The following is a 20,920-nucleotide window of genomic DNA, read 5'->3' as shown; positions in this document are numbered from 1 at the left end:
TTGGTGTCACTATGTGAAAAGGGAATCGCCACCATTGGATGGTTTACCACGTGCTCTTGTCATATTCCGCAAGTTTTCCAATGATCCTATTCTTGAGGTTCACTATCGTGTTGATAAGGGTGCTATGCAGCCCCTACACAAGCTTCTTTTTTATGTGGTTCACAAGATCATTCTGCCTCGGAGGGAGAAAAGAACTAAAGCTAATTACTTAGACCTCACAATCATGGAATTATTACTCGCTAGACATCCTATTAACTTACCTCAACTTATGTTGTGTCATATGCATCATATCTGTATTGAAGATCAGAAGCTGCATGGTCTAGGTTATGGGTTTTGGTTAGGTGAATTATTTGAGAGTTTAGGTGTTCCAATCCAAGAATGGCAAGAGCAGACTACCAAGGATGTTATTGGTGATCCTAATCAGGCTGCTGTCCCTGCTCTTAAAAGAGGTGCCAATGGCCCTTTGCAAAGGTTGAGGTCTCACCTAGCTGACAAGGAAAAGGAAATAGAGGCTTTGAGGGTATCACATACTGCAACTATTGATGAGATGCATCTATCTTTTAAGGCTAAAGAAGCTGAGCCAATTGCAGAGAATGAAAAATTAAAGAGTGAGTTGCTCCAGACTAGCGCAACTTTGGAGACTGCAAACTTGACTAATTCAGCTCATCTAAAGGGTATCTTTGAGATGCTGCGAACACATCATACCTCCATGGCTGGCCCTTCCTCCAAACAAACCTGAAAATCCTTGACTCTTAGGTTTTGCGGTGTGCTTCTAAGTTTGTTTTGTTTACCTCAAGTGATGTACATATCTCACTGATGACTATATTTCTGTTTTGTGGATGCTTGGTTTCGCTTCTCTTTACTTTCTGGTTCTAAAATGTGAACATTATTATAGCTAACTAAGTTTTTGTGTTTATATGATAGTGTTTTTCTTCTTTACAGAGTGTTGGCTGTGTTATATTCTGTAGACCACGTTTTATGATGTCAAAAGGGGGAAGTAATTGCTGGAATTGCAAAATATGATTTTGTTCAGAATGCAAAATATTTGTCATCATAAAAAATGGGGAATTTGTTAGGTACACATGAATACATATTTTGAAGACCGACAAAAGTTGCATCATGGAACAAGTTGTGCAAACGTGATCTGAGTTTAACCAGTCCTACTGGAAGAAGGATTCCGAAATTGAGTAGAGCTTTGTAATTTATTAGGAAGCATACACAAAGTAGGAAAACCACGTGAATAAAGATTCAAGAAGGAAATAAATCAAAGCCAAGTCAAAAAAGGAAACTACACAAAAGAGGCATGAAGTAGAGTCCGAGTTGAACAAGGTTTTGAGAGGTGCTGGTCTATAAATGGGGAAATATTTTCATTAGAAAAAATTGCGCACTCACATAGAAAGAAAATCAAAACACGATCAAAGAGGTTGAAAGAGTTTTGTACCTTACTTTGGGGAGTGCTGCGAGTTTGAGAGAAAATTGTAAGATTGTAGTTAAGAGTTTTTTATTACAATCGAGGTTTGAGTGTAGGATACGTCTAGCAAGTTTGAGAAACTTGAAAGACATTAGAAGACCAAAACCTGGGTTTTTTTTGTCTTGGGTAGTTAGGAATTAGAGTTTATAATTCCGTAGATTACATATTTGTGTAATCGTTGTGTTGTTTGGAATTGAGATAAATAATACAAAATTGTGAACTAATTGTTATTTTACCAAATTATTTACTACAACTTGCAAACAGTGAAGAACAAGTATTTAGTATGTGTTCCTTTACAGAATTAAAGAGGTCATAATTCCAACAAGAGATAGAACAAAAAAGAGTGTTTTTTATGCTCGTCTTTGAAAGGACGGAAGTTGCATCTTATCCATTCTAAGAGGGCCGGCCAATAGCTTCCTTAGGAAGGTCTTAGATCTATATCTTCATGTAGGAATTTTTTATCTTATTGACGGGTGTTGGCATGCTTCGCAAGAGCATCAACTATTCCATTACTTTCTCTAGAGCAATAACATTCTTTAATGCATTTTGGGTTGAATATATATCATCAATTATATATTCTTCAGTCTCCATGAGAGTCATGTTGATAACGATCATCAAGCACCTAAAATATTACAACATTGACAAGTTGGCATCAAAGATAGTGTTCTGTATTTCAATTATGGCAACATAAGTTCAGGAATATGGCAACATAAGTTCTCTTCCTGAACCATCACTATTCACTAACCCTACCAAAAAAAAAAACACTAATCTAGCTACTTAGATGCATATATTAGAACTCAAAAGGTATCCGACCAATTTGCTCTATTTTAATTTGTTTCTATCTTTTATCGTCTTACAAACATGCATTGAATGAACAGACATACAACGTGTTGCCTACACACACATTCCAACATAATTATTAAATCTCTAAATATAATTTAACTCGTGATTTTCTCTATTGCATAGCCTCAAAATCCTCATAGATAGGCCTTTGGCACGTCCTAAAGGCATTTTCAAACTTCTAAAAAAAAACATTTTACAAACTTTTCTGTTATCTAAAAATATCGAATAGTTTTATATTTGGAGGGTTAATTAGTTTGTAAATTTTAGTCTCTTAACCCTCCTTTTGGGAAGGATAAACTTTTTATCTTTGTGTTAATCTCATGATATATAATACTGTGCCTTACTAACATGGATTTTTTTTTGAAAAATAACTAAAACAGATGATGAAAAATTATTAAATCTGCACATCCATTTTTCACTAGCTAGAACTAATCGATTATATATACGTGTGCAGGAAACTAGGGTGAGTTTGATACTTTTAGCTTTCATAATATAATGGAGTAATATTTTCATTAGGATGTATACTTTCTGGATTAAATAATAGATTTGTCTTATTTATTGTATTTTTACTAAAGGTGTTATTCTTGTGAAATAGTCTTAAGTGTGAATGCTAATCTTATTACTCTTTATTTGCATGTGAAACTCTATCCGAGCCCCTTTTGGACTCACGACTCCCTGCATTTTCTCGTTGCCCAACAGCTTCTTCGAGTCGGCATTGGTTATCTTGAGAAAGCAATGCTGAAATACAGGTTCATATACATGCCAGATGCTGATATACATAGGCCCAAAATGGATATGGCAGCAGCAGTCCAGCAATCCCAAAAAAAATTGAATAGCAGGGATTTTGGGCTTGAGAAGTCTTGATTACTTATTTTATCGTATTCTACTCTGTCTTAACTTAGACTAACACTAAGGGTGTGTTTGGTATGAAGGAAAATGTTTTTTGGAAAACAAGTAGATTTTTAACTTATTTTCTCATGTTTGGTTGGTGAGTAGAGAATATTTTTCGGAAAAGATTTTTTAGTGTTTGATTTATGAATGAAAATTATTTTTGAGAAAATATCTCTTTTTTTTTAACTAGAGAGTAGAAAATAATTTTTGAGTTGAAATTGAAAATATTTGTTAAAAATAAACTTAAATTTTTTTTGGGGGTGGGGGGTGGGGCTGGCGGGGCTGGGGGTGGGGGTAGGGGTAAAAAAATAAATATTTGAAATTAAAAATATTTTTTAAAAACAAACTTTAATTTTTTTTGGGGGGGGGGGGCAGGGGTCAGGGGTAGGGGTGGGAGTGAAAAAATAAAAAATTGAAGTTGAGAAATGTTTTTTAAAAATAAGCTTTAAATTTATTTTTTCAACAAAAAAATTGTAATTTGAAGTTGGAGGAAAGTTTTGGAAAATGTTTTCCTTAAGTTTAGAAGGGAAGTCATTTTCCTCGAATTTGAGAAAAATGAGTTGATTTGAAAACATTTTACCCAACTAAACATGAAAAAATTGAAAAACATTTTCCGAAAAATATTTTCCTTCATACCAAATTGTAGTTGTAGATGCAATAATTGTGTTTTAACTTCATTGTGCTCTACTATTAGTTTTGATAGCAATCTTTTCTTCTTAGCTCAACTCCTCCACAACATAGTGTTATTTATTCAAACCTATAGAGGGAGTAAATATTGTTCCCAAAAAAAGTAAGATTTTATCAATCCTCCATGTATATTTTTGGGAGCTTATATAGACTGATAAGGGTCATGCCAAATTCATATCACTACGGTGACTATACATTAATTTGAAGATGCCATATAATTAACATTTCAAACTTCAAACATGAGAGAAATCTAACAACATATAGCATCTCTTCTACAGGCTAAATCATTTTAAAACTATTGCTCTCAGTAAACAGTTCTTAGTGGGTGTTTGTTATGTTTCACTCTGAAATTTGAAAAAAGTAATTTTATTCTTAAAATGAAAAATGATATTTGAAAATTGTGCATTGTATTCAGCCATGAATATAAATTGGAGTTGTTTTTAATTTTTTGTGTGTAATTTGGAGTGAAAATACCTCTTGTTGTTATTCAAATTTTGAAAGTATTCTGAAATTTTATGGCCAAACATATAAAAAATGACAAATTTTCATGACCGTGAAGCCCATTTGGCCACGAAAGTTACGAAATTTGAAAAAAAAATACTCTTTAGTTTTTATTTTGAAAGTGAATGGTATTTGAAAATTTGAGTAATATTTGTTTTTAAATTGAAAAAAGGTGAAAATAATTTTTTGATATTTTTTAAATTCAAAATTTAAGAAGTTGAATTTTAAATTTTATCACCAAACATGATTTCAAGAATTCAACTCTAAAAAGAAGTAGAAAAATACTCATGGTCAAACAACCATCAGATGTTAACCGGAAAAAAGAAAGAGTAAACAACAACAAAATTGCAACAACACAATTTCAACTTTCATTTCATCGACTGAATTCAAGCGAGAACAAACTAATTGATCAAGAACGATAGAAGTTGATTAAATCGTATGTTAAAGAATGACAAAAGTCCCACATCGGTGATTAAAGAGATGGGTGAACTCCTTATAAGGCTTGGACAATCCTCCTCCCTTTGAGCTAACTTTTGGGGTGTGAATTAAGCCTAAGACCTAATTTAACATCGTATTTACCTTTCACTTCAGTAGGAATTGCAATAGGGAGGGTTAGGGTGAGTTAGGGCGGGGCAAACCTTAACCTACTAAAATTTTCACCCGCCTATCCTGCCCCGTTTAACATTTTAAAAAAATATCCGCTTCGTTTATTTTATTTTTCATTTCTCCTTCTTTTATTTATTCACTTAAAAGCAAGGGATGTTTTAGAACTTTTTTATATATAGTTTTTAACAGTAGTACTACTGCAATTGCCTTTCTACCATAGTCTGCTAAAGTTATTAGTTTTTTCACCAAAAAAAATAATAATTATATAATAAGAAAATAGTTTCATAATTTAAAACAAATAAAACAGTTTCACAAAATAGTAACGCTTGTTGTGTTGAAATATTTTCCAAATCAGATACTTTGTATTCCAGCAAGCAAAACTGTAATACAACGAGCACTTTCTACTCGTTTGTATTCCGGTGAACAAACTGAAATACAATTGAACCGTTACCCGCCCTACTCCATTATGTATTTTAAGTAAATATGATTTTCCTGTCATGTTCTATCCTGTCCCGTTTAGTTATTTTCTTTCCCTGCCCCATCAAGGGTGTGCCTGCCCCAATTGCGTGCCATCTCTACACTTTATTGCTGAAGGGAAACTTTTTTCATTGTCAAAAAAAGAAGCAGCAGTTTTACATGACCATCATAAACAACATAGGATGCACTATCACATTGTTCTTAGTATATACATATATGCTTGTATGATGGAATTTCTCCTCCTTAATTTCTCGTAAAATCAACTACAATAACACTTACGTTATCATGGCTATTCCGCCCCGTAGCAATCCGAGTAAGCAGCGCTGCTGCTGTTTCACTATGCGAAAAAAAGATTGCATCTCCTTGGAGACACACTCTAGCCATCCGACATGCCGTTTCGTTTGATACGACATCCCATAGGCCATCGCTGGCAAGAATTAAGCACTCATCATTTACCTTCCTTTTTACAAAGGTAAACTCTGGCTCTGATATGACATAGGGCTTCAAATAACTGTCTCCTAATTGTAATAAGAAAAAATAACAAAAATATTTACTAGTAGTTAAATCTCTATAACATTTAGTCATTTTAAGAAGTAAACAAAAAAAAATCAACTACTTTGGAATTTCCTCCAACACAACAGACACATAAGAAGTGAGACCTATAGTAATTGGACAAGTAACACATTTGAAAACCACTACTTGCAGCGTAATTATACTCCGCCTCTTTATATTTTTAGGAAGCAAGAGACTCTTGTTACCTTCTTTTTTCTTACTATTTCGAGGATGGTTTGCATTGAAAAAAATATATAAAGTAAAACAATCAGTCTATAAGTAATTAAAGACGTCTACCCTATTAAATACACATTGAAGTATTTCATATATACATGAATTGTAATGTAAATAATTCATATATTAATTTAACATATTTATCTCTACTATCCAATATGATTTTCAAAAATCAAATAGGCTTCGTGAAGGGCAGATTCATTATTGGGAATCTCTTACAATCTCAAAGAATTATTTATTAGGGTATTAATTAACTATGACAATATTGGAGGTAACATTGTGATCAAACTAGATATGTCAAAGGCCTATGCCAGATTAGTCTGGTCTTTCTTTATTGTTGTGTACGTTAAAGAAATTTGATTTTAATGGTGGTTTGCCTAATATGATCCACAAGTTGATATATGAAAGATATTGTATCCCATCTTCATCAATGAATCTAGAAATAACTTTTTCATTTTCACTCAGAGGTTCAAATTTGAAACAAGAAAATCCTTTATCCCTTACATTTTCTTATTTTGAAAGTTCATGAAGTTCTTTCAAGAAAAACTAAATAACCTCTTCAAAAGTGAGAGGTTCACATGTTTCACTATGAGCAAGAATGGTCTAAAAGCAATTTATCTGGCTTATGCAGATGACATTATTATCTTCTATGGAGGCAATGTAAGATCTAATAAAGTTGTTATGAATCAAATTCATAAGTATATATGAAATGAACTCTGGTCAACAAGTGAATAGTAACCAAAATTTCTTCTTCATAGGTCCTAAAATATCCATTTATAGAATTAACATAATGAGACAAGCTACTGAATTTATTGAGAAACAATTCCCTTTTAATTATTTAGGATTCTGTATACACATTGGAAAGGAAAGAATTACTTATTTTGATGGTTTGGTTACTAAAAAATGTTAAAATTTTGGTGGTTGGCATACTAAACTTCTTTCACATGATGTTAAACTCATTCTTACAAAGCATGTGGTTCAAGCTATTCTAGTTTATACTCCTAAGGAAACTATTGAACTTATTGAGAAGAACTTTGCCCATATATTTTTTTTGGGATCCTTTACTGAGAAATTTAAGTATCATTTGAGATCTTGGAGAATCTATATAAACCTAATGGCAAGGGTGGAATTGACATCAAGAGGCTTTAAGATACTAGTGATACATGTACTAATAAAAGGTGGTAGAACTTCAAAACAAATCTGTTAGATCGAAAATGATTTTGATAATTGACAAATAGAGGAACAAATGAAAGAAACCGGTTGCACGACATGTTCCTTTCAGACCGAATCCGACTAGAAAAAAGGAGAATGTCAACCACACGAATTAGAAGTTATAAAGCAGTGGAGGGATTACTTTTTCGACAAGCAACCAGTACAGAAAGTTTCCTTTTTATAAAGGAGTCCTACAAGGAAAAGGGAGCGCATAATAAGTCAAAGTGTAAACATAGGTATAAATCCTAAGAGAAGTAGGAAGCATGATCAAAGAAGGAAATAAGGGGGGTAAATGAAGAGTTCAAGAAGGAAATAAATCAAAGTGAAGTCAAGAAAGAAAACTGAAGACAAGTTTGAGTTGAACAAGGAGTTGAGGATGCAGCAAAGTCAAGTCCAAGTTAAACAAGACTTTGAGGAGGTTTAATCTATAAATAGGGCAATAACTTATTCGAAGAAATTTGCGCACTTACATAGATAAAAGATCAAAACACGATCAAGAGTTTGAGAGAGTTTTGAGATTTACTTAGGGAGTGTTGCGAGTTTGTGAGGAAAAAGTTGTAAGATTGTAGTTAAGAGTTTTGATTACAATCAAGTGTGTGTGTAGGATTCATCTAACAAGTTTGAGAAACTTGACGGAGGACAGAAGATTTAAACCTAAGGGTTTTTGTCTTGGGTAGATAAGAATTAGAGTTTATAATTTCTTAGCTAGGAATTAGAGTTTATAATTCCTTAGATTACCTAGGTGTGTAATCTTTGTGTTGTTTGGAGTTGAGATAAATAATACAAAACTGTGAACTAATTATTATTTTATGAAATTATTTACTAGAACTCACAAACAGTACAAAACAAGTAGTTAGTACGTGTTCCTTTAAAGAATAAATAGGGTCATAATTCCAATAATTGGTATCAGAGCATGTTATTTTTGTAGAGTCTAATAACTCAAGATAAGATCACTATGAATTATGCACCTCCTCTCGGACACAGTGAAGGTCAACACATCAACAGACCACCACTATTCAATGGACATTACTACGCATGGTGGAAGGCGAGAATGAAAGATTTTCTACAAGCCCATGACTATGAATTATGGATGAGAGTTACAGATGATCCTCTTATTCCTATGATGAAAGATGATGAAGGGAAAGTCATTTCAAAGCCCAAGGCTCAATATGGAGAAGCTGATTATAGAATGCTCGCAAATAATGCTAAAGCTAAGTGCATCATTGTATGTGGACTTGGACCTGACGAATTCAATCGCATCTCTAGTTGTACTACAACAAAACAAATTTGGGACACACTAATCAATGCACATGAAGGAACTCCCCAAGTAAGAAAATTTAGAATTGCTAGACTATCCACTGAATATGAAGCATTTAAGATGGAGAGTGGTGAATCACTTCAAGATATGATTACTAGATTCACTACTATTGTGAATGGACTGGTGTCTTTGGAAAAAATATATACTACTGAGGAATAGGTGGATAAAGTGCTAAGAACTCTACCTAGGTCGTGGGAGATCAAGGTCACTGCAATTAGAGAAGCAAAGGATTTGATAACCATGAGCATGGATGAACTTGTAGGAAATCTAAAGACTTACGAGATGAATGTTGATAACACAAAACTGAGTAAAAGAAGCAAATACATGATTTTTTCTTTCAAGGCAACTGAGAGTGATGAATCTGATCTGGATGATGAGGACATAGATGTGATCAACAAAAACCTCAGAAAACTCCTCAAGAAAGGTGGAAACTATGAGAAAAAATTGCCCCTGATCAAAGAAAAAGAATTTGGCATTGCTATGTATGCTGCTTGGGGAACAGGTTCAGACAACTCAATTGAAGATGATACAAAAGATGTTGCTTTGATGGTCATGGAGGACTCTGAACCAGACTTTGAATCGGACATTGATAAAAGGGAGGTAAATTTTCTTGACCTTAAAAATAAACTAAAATGTTTTTCAAAGAAAAAATTATCTTCCCTTATTCTAACTCTCCTAGATAATTTTTAAGAGTTGAATGAAAATAGAGATCAGTTATTGACTTCGTTGACCAGTTTAAAATTTGAATATATTGATCTTGAAAAGATTAATTCTGATCTTAAGAAAGAAAATCAAATCCTAAAGGAACAGGTACAACAACTTGATTCCTACACTTTGGCTCTCAAATCTGAAATTTTGAAACAAAGTGTTACTGGGAATGGGAAAGAAAAAATCAGTGATGACCAAATCAGATGTGACCAAGATCTAAAGAGGTTAAAAGATGAACTATTTTCTGAAAGGGAAAAATCTAGAATAAATCTTTAACTAACTAGGACTAAATATGAGCTTGAACAAGCAAATAAATGGACAAAGTCGTCTATGATTGTATCACATATGGGAAATAACCACCGAAATAAAAAAAACTGGAATAGGATTTGATCAGTCCAGAATTGATAACCTTTTATTATGCATCATCTGTGGTAATTTAGGTCACTCTAAGATAAATTGCCCAAAATGCAGATTCACCATTAACAATAAAACAAAAGGCACTTATAAGACACCTCAAAGGAACATGTATACTCAAAAGAAATCTAATCTACCTAAATGGATACATAGAGATTTTATTCATCCTTTTTATCAATACAAAGGACCCTAGCTAATATGGGTTCCTAAATCTAACCTTTGAATTTGCAGGAAATGTGAGAGGAAGAAAGCAACATTCTATATGAATAGTTGTTGGTTGAGACACATGATTGAAACTAGAAGAAATTCCTCTCACCTGTAGAAGAAAATGATGGAATAGTAATTTTTGTGGTGAAAATTCTTTTTGGTCAAATCAAATAAGTTGGAAAAGTAGGCAAGACTAAAGAAACACTTTTAAAGGAACATGTTGAAACTTGGGGATGATTAAAATCACATGAGTATCCCTCAGTGGCTAATGAACATTTCGCATACTGCCTTCTAATCATGAATTTTATGCCCAGTCTTGTACATTTAGTTGTATGTCTCTATACCACTTTTAAAGCCAAACTACTCATGCACTATAACATTGTATTTGCATCTGTCACATGAGAGAGGCTTAGTAAAATTGGAGCAAAATTCAGAGATCTAAGGTATGTGCACTGCAATTATTCATAATTAAATATAAAATCAATGCACATGTACCTGTTCCTTCCACTTGTCCCAAAAGATATATTTATGTCCTCAATACTACTAAACAAACATCTTCTTAAAAAGCCTATTTAAAGCCTTATCCTAGTGTTTCTCTACAACTCACACCCTTCTCTTCCATAAACTTCTTAACCAAGAAATCCTCTTTTTCTAAAATTGTGGAATAAAGTGTTCTTCAAGAAACATGTCTATGCTTGATTAATTACAATTTATGTTTCTTAATGACATTCTTGGAGATTCTAAGTATGCTGGTCTATCTGATGCTATGATTGAGATGACTTCGGGGGATGACGCCTCTACGTTGGTGGCTTATAAAATATAGATTGTGGTATAGAAAGTAGGTTGTGCTGGTTCTTAGGGGGAATCTGTATTGGGTGTGTCTAAAATTACTGAGGAAGTTTTGAAGGATGTACCTTGTGAGGGGAAATATTTTAGGGACCCTTTAGTTGAACAAAGTTCACTTTTTAGGCTCAACTTGGGTGCATCTAGTGAGGGGGGAAATAATGGGAGACCCCTCTGTCGAACCTAGTCTTTCTATTGGGATCCATATAAACTGGGATTTAGGGTTGATGTCAAGAATTATTATTATTGGTACTGCACCTGATAGTACCACGTCTAGGGAACAGATTGCGAGAACATGTTTCTCTACAAATGATGCTGAAGAAAATTTGTTCCTCTTACTGACTCTATTGAAATTAAAGATGACTCTATTGAAATTAGAGTTGTGAACTTTGGGAAGTGGACAGTGCTCTTAGGTAAGGTGATTACTGATTTAGGGGGTTAGAGATAAGTGAACTATTGTTTCTTCGGAGGGCACATGATTGATTGAACCAGTTCCTTCAATGTGATACAAAATGGAAAAAAATTAGCTGAAATAGAAGTCATATGTGTCACGAACAAAAATATATGGACCAGCTGCATATGAACTATTAGGCTTGCTAAAGAAAAATAAAACACAAAGACCAAGGCTACCCTGAAAATTGAGAAGACTACTAGTTTCGTTAATCCAAAAGATGTTTTTTGAGCTGCTTAAAGAGGACTTTTATTTACCTTCTCAGTCCCTATCTTTTGCTATTGCCTAGCCACTCTAACCTGTAACTTTCCAATTTTTTTCTCATCCCAAATGCTTGATTCTATCTTTAATTTTGATTACATTTGTGGTGTATATGCTTTTTGATTAATGCTAATGTTGGGTTTCGGTTTCAGGTTCAGGTTCATGTCTATCTCTTATGTTTGTGCAAATGCTTTGCTATAGCTAACTGAGTTCTTGATTTTTAAGTGTTTGTATAGGTGATAGCCCCAGTGGCCATGAGTATTGAATTTGCTTCTCTTAGTGTGGTGTATGCATTCACGGTGTTTTATGATGTCAAAAGGGGGGAAGTGCATGCTTGTGTAATATTTATAACCCAATTGATCTACCTTGATCCTCTAATGTGTTTGCTTTGTGTGTTGTACTTTAAGAAACTGACATAACACAGATTGATCTATTCATACAAGAAGCAATGGTTTGTCATCGTCCAAAAGGGGGAATTTGTTAGATCGAGAATGATTTTGATAATTGACAAATAGAGGAGCAGATGAAAGAAACCGGTTGTGTGACATGTTCCTTTCAGACCGAATCCGACTAGGAAAAGGAGAATGTCAACCACACGAATTAGAAGTTATAAAGCAGTGGAGGGATTACTTTTTCGACAAGCAACCAGTACAGAAAGTTTCCTTTTTATAAAGGAGTCCTACAAGAAAAAGGGAGCGCATAATAAGTCAAAGTGTAAACATAGGTATAAATCCTAAGAGAAGTAGAAAGCATGATCAAAGAAGGAAATAAGGGGGGTAAATAAAGAGTTCAAGAAGGAAATAAATCAAAGTGAAGTTAAGAAAGAAAACTGAAGACAAGTTTGAGTTGAACAAGGAGTTGAGGATGTAGCAAAGTCAAGTCCGAGTTGAACAAGACTTTGAGGAAGTTTAATCTATAAATAGGGCAATAACTTATTCGAAGAAGTTTGCGCACTTACATAGAGAGAAGATCAAAACACGATCAAGAGTTTGAGAGAGTTTTGAGATTTACTTGGGGAGTGTTGCGAGTTTGTGAGGAAAAAGTTGTAAGATTGTAGTTAAGAGTTTTGATTACAATCAAGTGTGTGTGTAGGATTCGTCTAACAAGTTTGAGAAACTTGATGGACGACAGAACACTTAAACCTAGGGGTTTTTGTCTTGGATAGCTAGGAATTAGAGTTTATAATTTCTTAGCTAGAAATTAGAGTTTATAATTCCTTAGATTACCTAGGTGTGTAATCTTTGTGTTGTTTGGAGTTGAGATAAATAATACAAAGTTATGAACTAATTATTATTTTATGAAATTATTTATTAGAACTCACAAACAGTAAAGAACAAGTAGTTAGTACGTGTTCCTTTACAGAATAAAGGGGGTCATAATTCCAACAAAATCAATCTACATGGACTTCCTTCTTAATATCCAAGTACTGTACTAGAGTCTATTCTATTGCAAGAAAAAGGCCTCTAATCCATCAACTGCTTGGCAAAAACTGTTGAGTATCAGAATAGATGTTTAGCCTTACAAGGCGTAGGGACATCTGCCTGCAGTTTTGCAGGCTGTTTTAAAATGAAAAAAAATTGTAATTAAAATGTTGTCAACAAGGTGTTTTGTACAAATATTAATTAAAAATCATCACTATCTTCATTTTTATTTTATATTATTATAGTACCTTATTACATATGTTGAATTTTAATTTCAAGATTTCAATTGACCATTTCTTTCTCCTTATTTTCCTCTAAAACTCTACAAGGTAGATGAACCAATATTCAACCAAATTTTTTTCTAATTTTTTTTAAAAAATTATTCTTTAGTTTCATCTGTTTTTTTTTATGGAGATTCCTAAATTATGGAAACCTCAGGTTAGTTTCTTAATCTAATTTTCATTAATTATATTGTTTGATCTAATTTAAGTACTTAAATAACTTGGGTATGATTCTTGCTTTTTTTTTTTTGTGATTTTCAGGATTTATTTGTGATTAAGTCACCGAAACAATTTTTGAGATTGGTCCTATTAGTATTTGCAGTGGTTTGTGGAATTTATATATTATCAATGTGTATAAATCAAACAAGTAATTATCTTTTACAAGCTAAATCACTAAGTATTCATGTGATTAATAGGCATAATTGTCATTATCCTATTTTTCAAGAAGAAGATATTCATTATTTGCAGTGGTTTTTTTTTTTAAAAAAAACAGCCTGCAAATCCCTGTGCCTTGTAAGGCTAAAAGCTGCCATAGCCTTACATGTCGCATGGGTATTCGCGCCTTGCGATGGAAACCCTGATTAAAACGATATTAAAATTTATTGCCCTTTTGGTTTGATAAATAAGTTTGTTGCCCTTTTGAAATTTTCGAAAATTTTTGTTGCCCTTTTGACTCCGGACTCATCTTTTATGACGTACAACCAACTTACTCAATTTTTTTAAATATCCCCTATCGTATTAGTTTATTTGGACACAACATATTTCTGACATGCACGTCGTGCACAATTGTATACTTAATTTTGTTTCTACTTTGATATTGTATGTTGTCGTTAATTAAAGGAAAAATAACACTTTTCCAACATGCACATCATGTGTAATTCTATGATAAAACCATAAATATCAATCATGATTGACTGTGTTGCCTAAAATTCATTTGATCTCTATATGCTCTTGTTTTAGAACTATTCCACTTTTTTCCTTAAGAAGCAAAGGTGATAATTTGCACTTCTAGATGCCATAATTGTGTTTTAACTTCATTGTTCTCAAATATTAGTTAAAATAGCAATCTTTTCTTCTAAATGATACATGTTATATGCCCTCAAGTTTTAGGTTGGGAACTTGTTAAGGCATATCTTAGCTCAACTGCTCCATAACATATATAGTGTTGTAATTGTTTATTCAAACCTATAGAGGAGTTAATATAGTTTCCGGAAAAAGTAAGACTTTACCAATCCTCAGTGTATATTATTGGGAGCTTATATAGACTAATAAGGGTCATGCCAAACCCTATCACTATGGGTGAGTATAACCTAGGTGAAGGGCGGCTCTATGCAATAAAAATAAGGCATGTGCTTTAGGCTCCCAGTTTTGATGGCCTCAATTTCTTACTAAAAATAAATAATATGCTAATTTTTTTATAGAAGAAAATAATCATTTATAATTTAAAAATACGTATTATTTTATTCTCGTTAACTCATTATAATTTATCAATTTATTACTTATAGAATTATGTTGACAATTCATACCTTAAATATATTTGGAAGAATTTTTTTTTAGATGAATTATTTATAAAAAAATATTAAGTAATAATTTACATCTTAAAAGTGTAAGAAAAATGAATTTTAAATTCACATAAAACTTATTTAGATTTAATTTTTAGGCTTCTAAATAAAATTTCGTTTTAGACCTCTGTTTATGTTGAGCCGCCCCTGCCTAGGTGAATGAATTATAAAAAAAGTAGAAGGGAAAAAAGAAATGAAGCAACAATTCCAATGCCAATTGTGTTAGATTGAAGAAGTCTTTGAAATTAAGAGAGAGATAATACCTATTGCCCGAGACATGGCTAGAAAGCCTTGAACCCGTAATCCACGAGAATAAACAAGTTTTCCTCCCGCAGCCTTTATTCTAGCGAGTTCATCCCGCCTATTTGGCTGCAACCAAATAAGGGAGTAGCTTATAATTAGGACAAATCATTTTTCACTCGATGTTTAAAGTCTACAGCTTGATTAAATTCAAATCGTGCATTACAAAATCTATAATTGGGAGTAGCATTTCCAATAGATTTTTTTCATACTCAGAATTCAAACTTAAAGACACATTTGATTAAGAATGAAACAATTTCATCAGTGCACAACATGATAATTAAGTCCTATTTACCTTGCTAAATACTTCAGGGTGAAGAAAAGCTTCTTTGTTATTTAAAAACATCACAATAATTATAGAGAATAAAAGATTTTTTTACCTTGTGATCGAAGGAGACAGAGAGGGCATTTCCATTCCGGCTAAGAACAGCGCGGGAATCACCACAATTTGCAATGACAATGGCATGATCTGTTAGAATTGCTATGATTGCGGTGGAGCCCATGAAGCGCAAGTTGTGATTTGGTGGGCACAAACAGCGGTAGCTTAAAGTTTCACAGTCACAGTTAAAGCATATCATTTTATCCATCCGTTGGAAACTTCTTTGCAGAATTCTTATCCATGCTGCCTCCCAATCTCGTTGTTGTCTTCTATCTGAACTGGAACTACTGCCGCTGCTGCTACTCATCATTTTTGTATTGTTCTCGGGGCGCATCAGTTCTTCTGCTACAATCAAGTGCATTCTCTCCCTACAGAGTGCAGATACCTGCATCCACCAAAAACGATACAGTGATTTCAATTTATTTCCACAAAAATAATGATGTCCTGGTCTATTTCTATGTTGTTATCTCACCGACCAACTAAACTATCCCTAAAATTATCAAAGGATCCCTAAAATATACCGAGTCAATTTTAGGTTATCAAGACTCAAATTTTAATTAATATTTTTAAATTTGTTTTAAAAAATATTTATATTTACAGGGTTTGTCGGATAATGTAAGGTATCACTTCCCCTTGTTTCAGTTTCAGTTTCAGTTTATTATCTGATTTTAACCTTGACATGATATTTAAGAGAGTAAAGAATATTTTTTTAAAATCTTGTAATCCTAAGAAAGATTTGCTAAAATTATCCATATATACCTTTTAATTTTGTTATCTTAAAAACTGTTTGAATTGACTTAAAAATTACTCATATTTAAGTCATTTTCAGCTTTTGGAAGTGCTTTACAAGGTAAAATTAACTTAAAATAAGTATTGAGTGACTTTAAAAAAAAAGTTAAAAATAAAAAATAAGGGTTATTTTTTGACTCAAAAATCTTTTAAATTTGATTTTTTATTTTTTGCTTAAAAACTATTTTTGTTAAGTCAATTCAAACTACTCTTATACAAGATTAAAATTGATGGAAGAGTTACAGAAAAAAAAAAAAAAAGGGGGAAAGAAATAACTACTCTTTTAAAAGTGAAAATTAAAACAAAACACGCAGCTTAAAACATATAATTCACCTAAAGTAAGAATTGTAATCCTCATTAAAAGCAAATTATTTTTAAAGTTAAATAATCTTCATCAATTTTTTTTTTAAAAAAAGGAGATAAAAAATAAATATATCACATGGTGAAAACAAAAAAGAAATACTCTAGCAAGTTTACCTGAGGACCACCATGTCCATCATAAACAGCGTAAAAATGAACGGGTCGACCGCCATTGATGGGCGGGGAGCAAAGATTTGGGTGAATTGAAACCTCATCTTCCATTGAAGGCCTCATTCCTTTTACAGACTTTGATCCAACCGCTGGCGGCGGCAGTACTCCTACCCTCATCTGTGCTTCCCGGGCTTGCTCTCTCCTTCTCAATTGAATTCTGTATTGGCGATGCATCCTTCCTTCCTCGTTCTGATCGACATTGCCTCTCTTCTCCATCTTTAGTTATAAAACTGTAGTAAAGGTGAAACACTGGCATTTTGTTTTATAGGAGGCATCTGAAAGATTACAACATCTGTCAACAAGATGTACTAGTAGAAACGTAAAAAAATGTTTGGTTGCATCCATCTGTACATATTATTACCGGTAATACCATATAACACCCATGCCAAATGAAAATAAACAACTAAGAACGGAGAGGGCTTTTTAGACAACTTCAGTGATGTAAAATGACACGTCATTACAGTGATGTAAACTGTGTACGTACCTTTCGAATTTCTCATTTAAGCGTGAGATGATGGAATTTTTTGTCTGTAGCTTTTTTAAATTTACCATCTTAAAATTGAAAGTAAAAAGTATTTATTATTCAAGCAATTTCCTATTATTAAAATTTAACGGGTAGAAAATCTCTTGACAAGTGTTAGGAGGTGGGCCTACTATGACCGAACGAAGAAAACCCGGTTCTTTATGCTAACTGAAAGAGGAAGAATTGGCATGATATTTTGTCCACGTAGTAAAAGATGACGAGAGGAGGCACCGCTTTGAGGAGCAGAGAAATCCCCTGTGGGTATAGAGAAGTGTTTGGATTGGAGAAGACATATCTTGCCAGCTTTTCCGCATTTACATACATTTTCGAAGATCCCCTTAACTTTATTATTACCTTCTTCCTCCGTCTACTTTTAATTATCATGATTTCTTTTTTTAGAGTTAAATTATAAAAACTTTTGTATATATATATTTTTTTTAAATATCGAATTAAATGTAATCTAATTTAACTTTGAAAATTAATCTAATTGAATTTCGAAAGCGCAACATGACAATTAAAATTGGATAGAGTGAGACTTTATTGTGCAAACTATTTAATACTCCCTCCATTTCATATTAAGTTAATTTTTGAGGTGTTTCACACCCTTTAAGAAAAATAGATTAAGACAGAACTTAGTTTTCCATTTTTACCCTTATTAATTATTGTCAAATTTATGATTAAATGAACTAAATATTAATTAATCACTAATTTCAATACTAACTAATGAAGGGTAAAATTGGAAGAACACTCTAAAAGTAGTCTTGAAAACTGAACAATTAAGTTAATTTGAAAAATGCCTCAAAAATTAACTTAATATGGAATGGAGGGAGTAATCTTTTCGTTTAAAAATGAGTAGTCTGGTTTGATTTGATATAAAAAAAATATTAATTTTGTGGTTCTATTAAAACTATATCAAAATATCTTTTAATCTTGTGGTCTTAAATATAATATGTGATAAGTTAAAATTAAATTGTTATAAAAAAAAATCATGCTGTAATGTGATTTATAAAGTCATTTCCAAGCTGATTTGTCAGAAATTGAAGCGCATGCAGTGAATTATTTAGTTGCAGAGAATCAGGCAGCTTTCGTGCAGGGAAGATCTATGATTCATAATGTTTTAATATGTCATGATTTATTAAGACACTACAGTAGGAAGAAGACCTCTCCCAGGTGTCTCATGAAAATTGACCTTCGTAAAGCTTATGATATGGTGAGTTGGGAATTTGTAGAGGAAGCCTTAATTGGTTATGGGTTTCCAATTGGATTTGTGAAGCTGGTTATGATATGTGTAACGTCTCCAAAGTATTCTGTTATGGTGAATGGAATTGGCTATGGGATACGTGTAAAAAATCTCTTGACAAGTGGGGCAAATGAGACGAGAAGTTTGAGGATTCGGTCCCATCATCACCGAACATAAGAAAGGCCCATCCTTTTTGCTAACTGAAATGAAAGAGGAAAGAACAATAAGATTTTGACGTTTTAAATACTTTATTCAAATTTAATCAGACTTCAATATAAATATAACATAAAAAAAATGAAAGAAGGGAGAATTGGCATTAAGGAGTCGTCCAAGTCAGCAGCACCGCTTTGATGAGGATAAGGAGCAAAGAAAGCCCCTGTTAATAGAACCGACAATATATGTTGCCAGCTTTTCCGCATTACGTTCATCTTCGAAGATTCCCTCTTCCAATACTTGTTTTATTAAGCATCAGTCAGATTAGACTTCAGCTAAGGTTCGTGGGGTATTTATTAAAACCATCTCCAACCCAACACTAAGGGCCCGTTTGGCCATGCGATATGATATCATGATATGAAATCATGATATGGAATCATGAGATGAAATTGAAGGTTTGTTTGGACATGCGATATGGAATTTTTGTGTTGTATATTTTCTCATAAACATAAAAATCCCATAAGTTTTAAAACTATTAAAATAACCCCAATTGTTTATTCAATCTTATCAAATAAACAAAAATTATAAAATCGCATAATAAATGATTACAAAGTTATTTGTTCTTCAGTTAAATAATTGTTTCATCTAACTTTAATTTAATTAAAAAAAATTGAACACAAATTGTACTTGATATATTCATATCTCTCAACTACTCTTACAAATAACCTATAAAGTAGAAAAAAAACATACATTAGTGAGTAAATATTAACTTAGAAGTTAAATGCACTAAGATAAAAATTAACAAACATCACTAACTTCTAACTATTTACAAGAAAAATCAATAGTTAAATATTATTGAATAACGAAATTTTAAAAAGTTACCACAAGTGTGAGTAAAAAACACTTCTAATAAAATTTAATCAAAAAAATTATAACTAGTCCACTAATTGACTAAATATTAATAACTAATTGATCAAATTTTCCTAAGTCCTCAATCAATTGGACTTGATATCCTTCAGTCATGTGAACGAACATTTTGCAAATACTAAGATTAAGAAAGTGCGGCACCGCCAATGAAAATTGTCTTTTATCAATATTATGCTTAGTCATAAGATTAAGACGTTTTTTTTTATTATGAAAAATAAAAAAAGTATTACTCCCTTTGTTCTCATTTATATTCACCAAATGAATTTCTACTTTATTAGTTATATTCACCAAATTTAAAGTGATAATAAATTTTATATTGGTGAGAATAATAAATTTTAAAAAGTAATGATGTGATTATAAATTTTATTTTTACATATGAAACAAATGGTTAGTAGATATAAATGTGGTTGTTTTAACAAAATATAAACTCATGGATCAATTATTGTATTAAAATATCTCAAATCATGATATGAAATCACATGGTGATTCCATATCATGATTTTTGGAGAATATGATATCACCTTTCCATATCATGATTTTTGGAGAATATGATATCACCTCTCATGATATGAAATCATGAGATGAAATCAGCGTAAAATCGCATGTCCAAACGCTGATTTCATCTCACGACATCATATCTTGATATGATATCGCATGGCCAAACGCCTACTAAATTTTACATTATTTTGATGTGTGAATAGTAATACTATTCATCACATCAATTTATTTTATTGAATATTTCAATATTATTTTATTATACAAAACTTTTAATTAAACATTATATAAATTGTATGTTTTAATTGAATCTCTTATATATTTAAAATATTTTTTTCAATTATATAATGTTTATTTAATTGTATTGCATTAATGATTTCACTTTTATTTGTATTATATCCATTATTATGTATAGTGTATAATATTTGCTAGAAATTTATATTATTTAAAAAATTATGGTATAAAATAATTTTATATTAAACGACTATAAAAGAAAATAATATGAATTATATATGGTGAATGTTTTAAAAAGAATCTATCTATATATAATAGGAGAAGAAAAATAACATACGTGTCAGTGCCACAATTAATCTTGAAATTTTAATATTTAAAAATAAAATCTAAAAAGGAAATATGACTTTTT

The 20,920-nt window shown here is 32.1% G+C and overlaps 1 protein-coding gene across 1 annotated transcript; it reads right to left on the bottom strand.

Moving 5' to 3' along the window:
• Positions 1-5,719: 5,719 nt before the first annotated feature.
• Positions 5,720-17,195, bottom strand: LOC125860161 (probable protein phosphatase 2C 75). Its single transcript, XM_049540062.1, has 5 exons — positions 17,170-17,195; positions 16,886-17,138; positions 15,621-16,004; positions 15,204-15,309; positions 5,720-5,994 (listed from the first exon to the last, which is right to left on the bottom strand). The coding sequence occupies exons 1-5, from the start codon at positions 17,193-17,195 to the stop codon at positions 5,720-5,722; spliced, it is 1,044 nt and encodes a 347-aa protein (XP_049396019.1).
• Positions 17,196-20,920: the final 3,725 nt, after the last annotated feature.

Source organism: Solanum stenotomum, chromosome 3 (genome assembly GCF_019186545.1).
Source record: "Solanum stenotomum isolate F172 chromosome 3, ASM1918654v1, whole genome shotgun sequence".
In the NCBI taxonomy this organism is placed as follows: domain Eukaryota; kingdom Viridiplantae; phylum Streptophyta; class Magnoliopsida; order Solanales; family Solanaceae; genus Solanum; species Solanum stenotomum.
The sequence above is the reverse complement of the archived record's forward strand: the minus strand, read 5'-3'. Positions and strand labels throughout refer to the sequence as shown.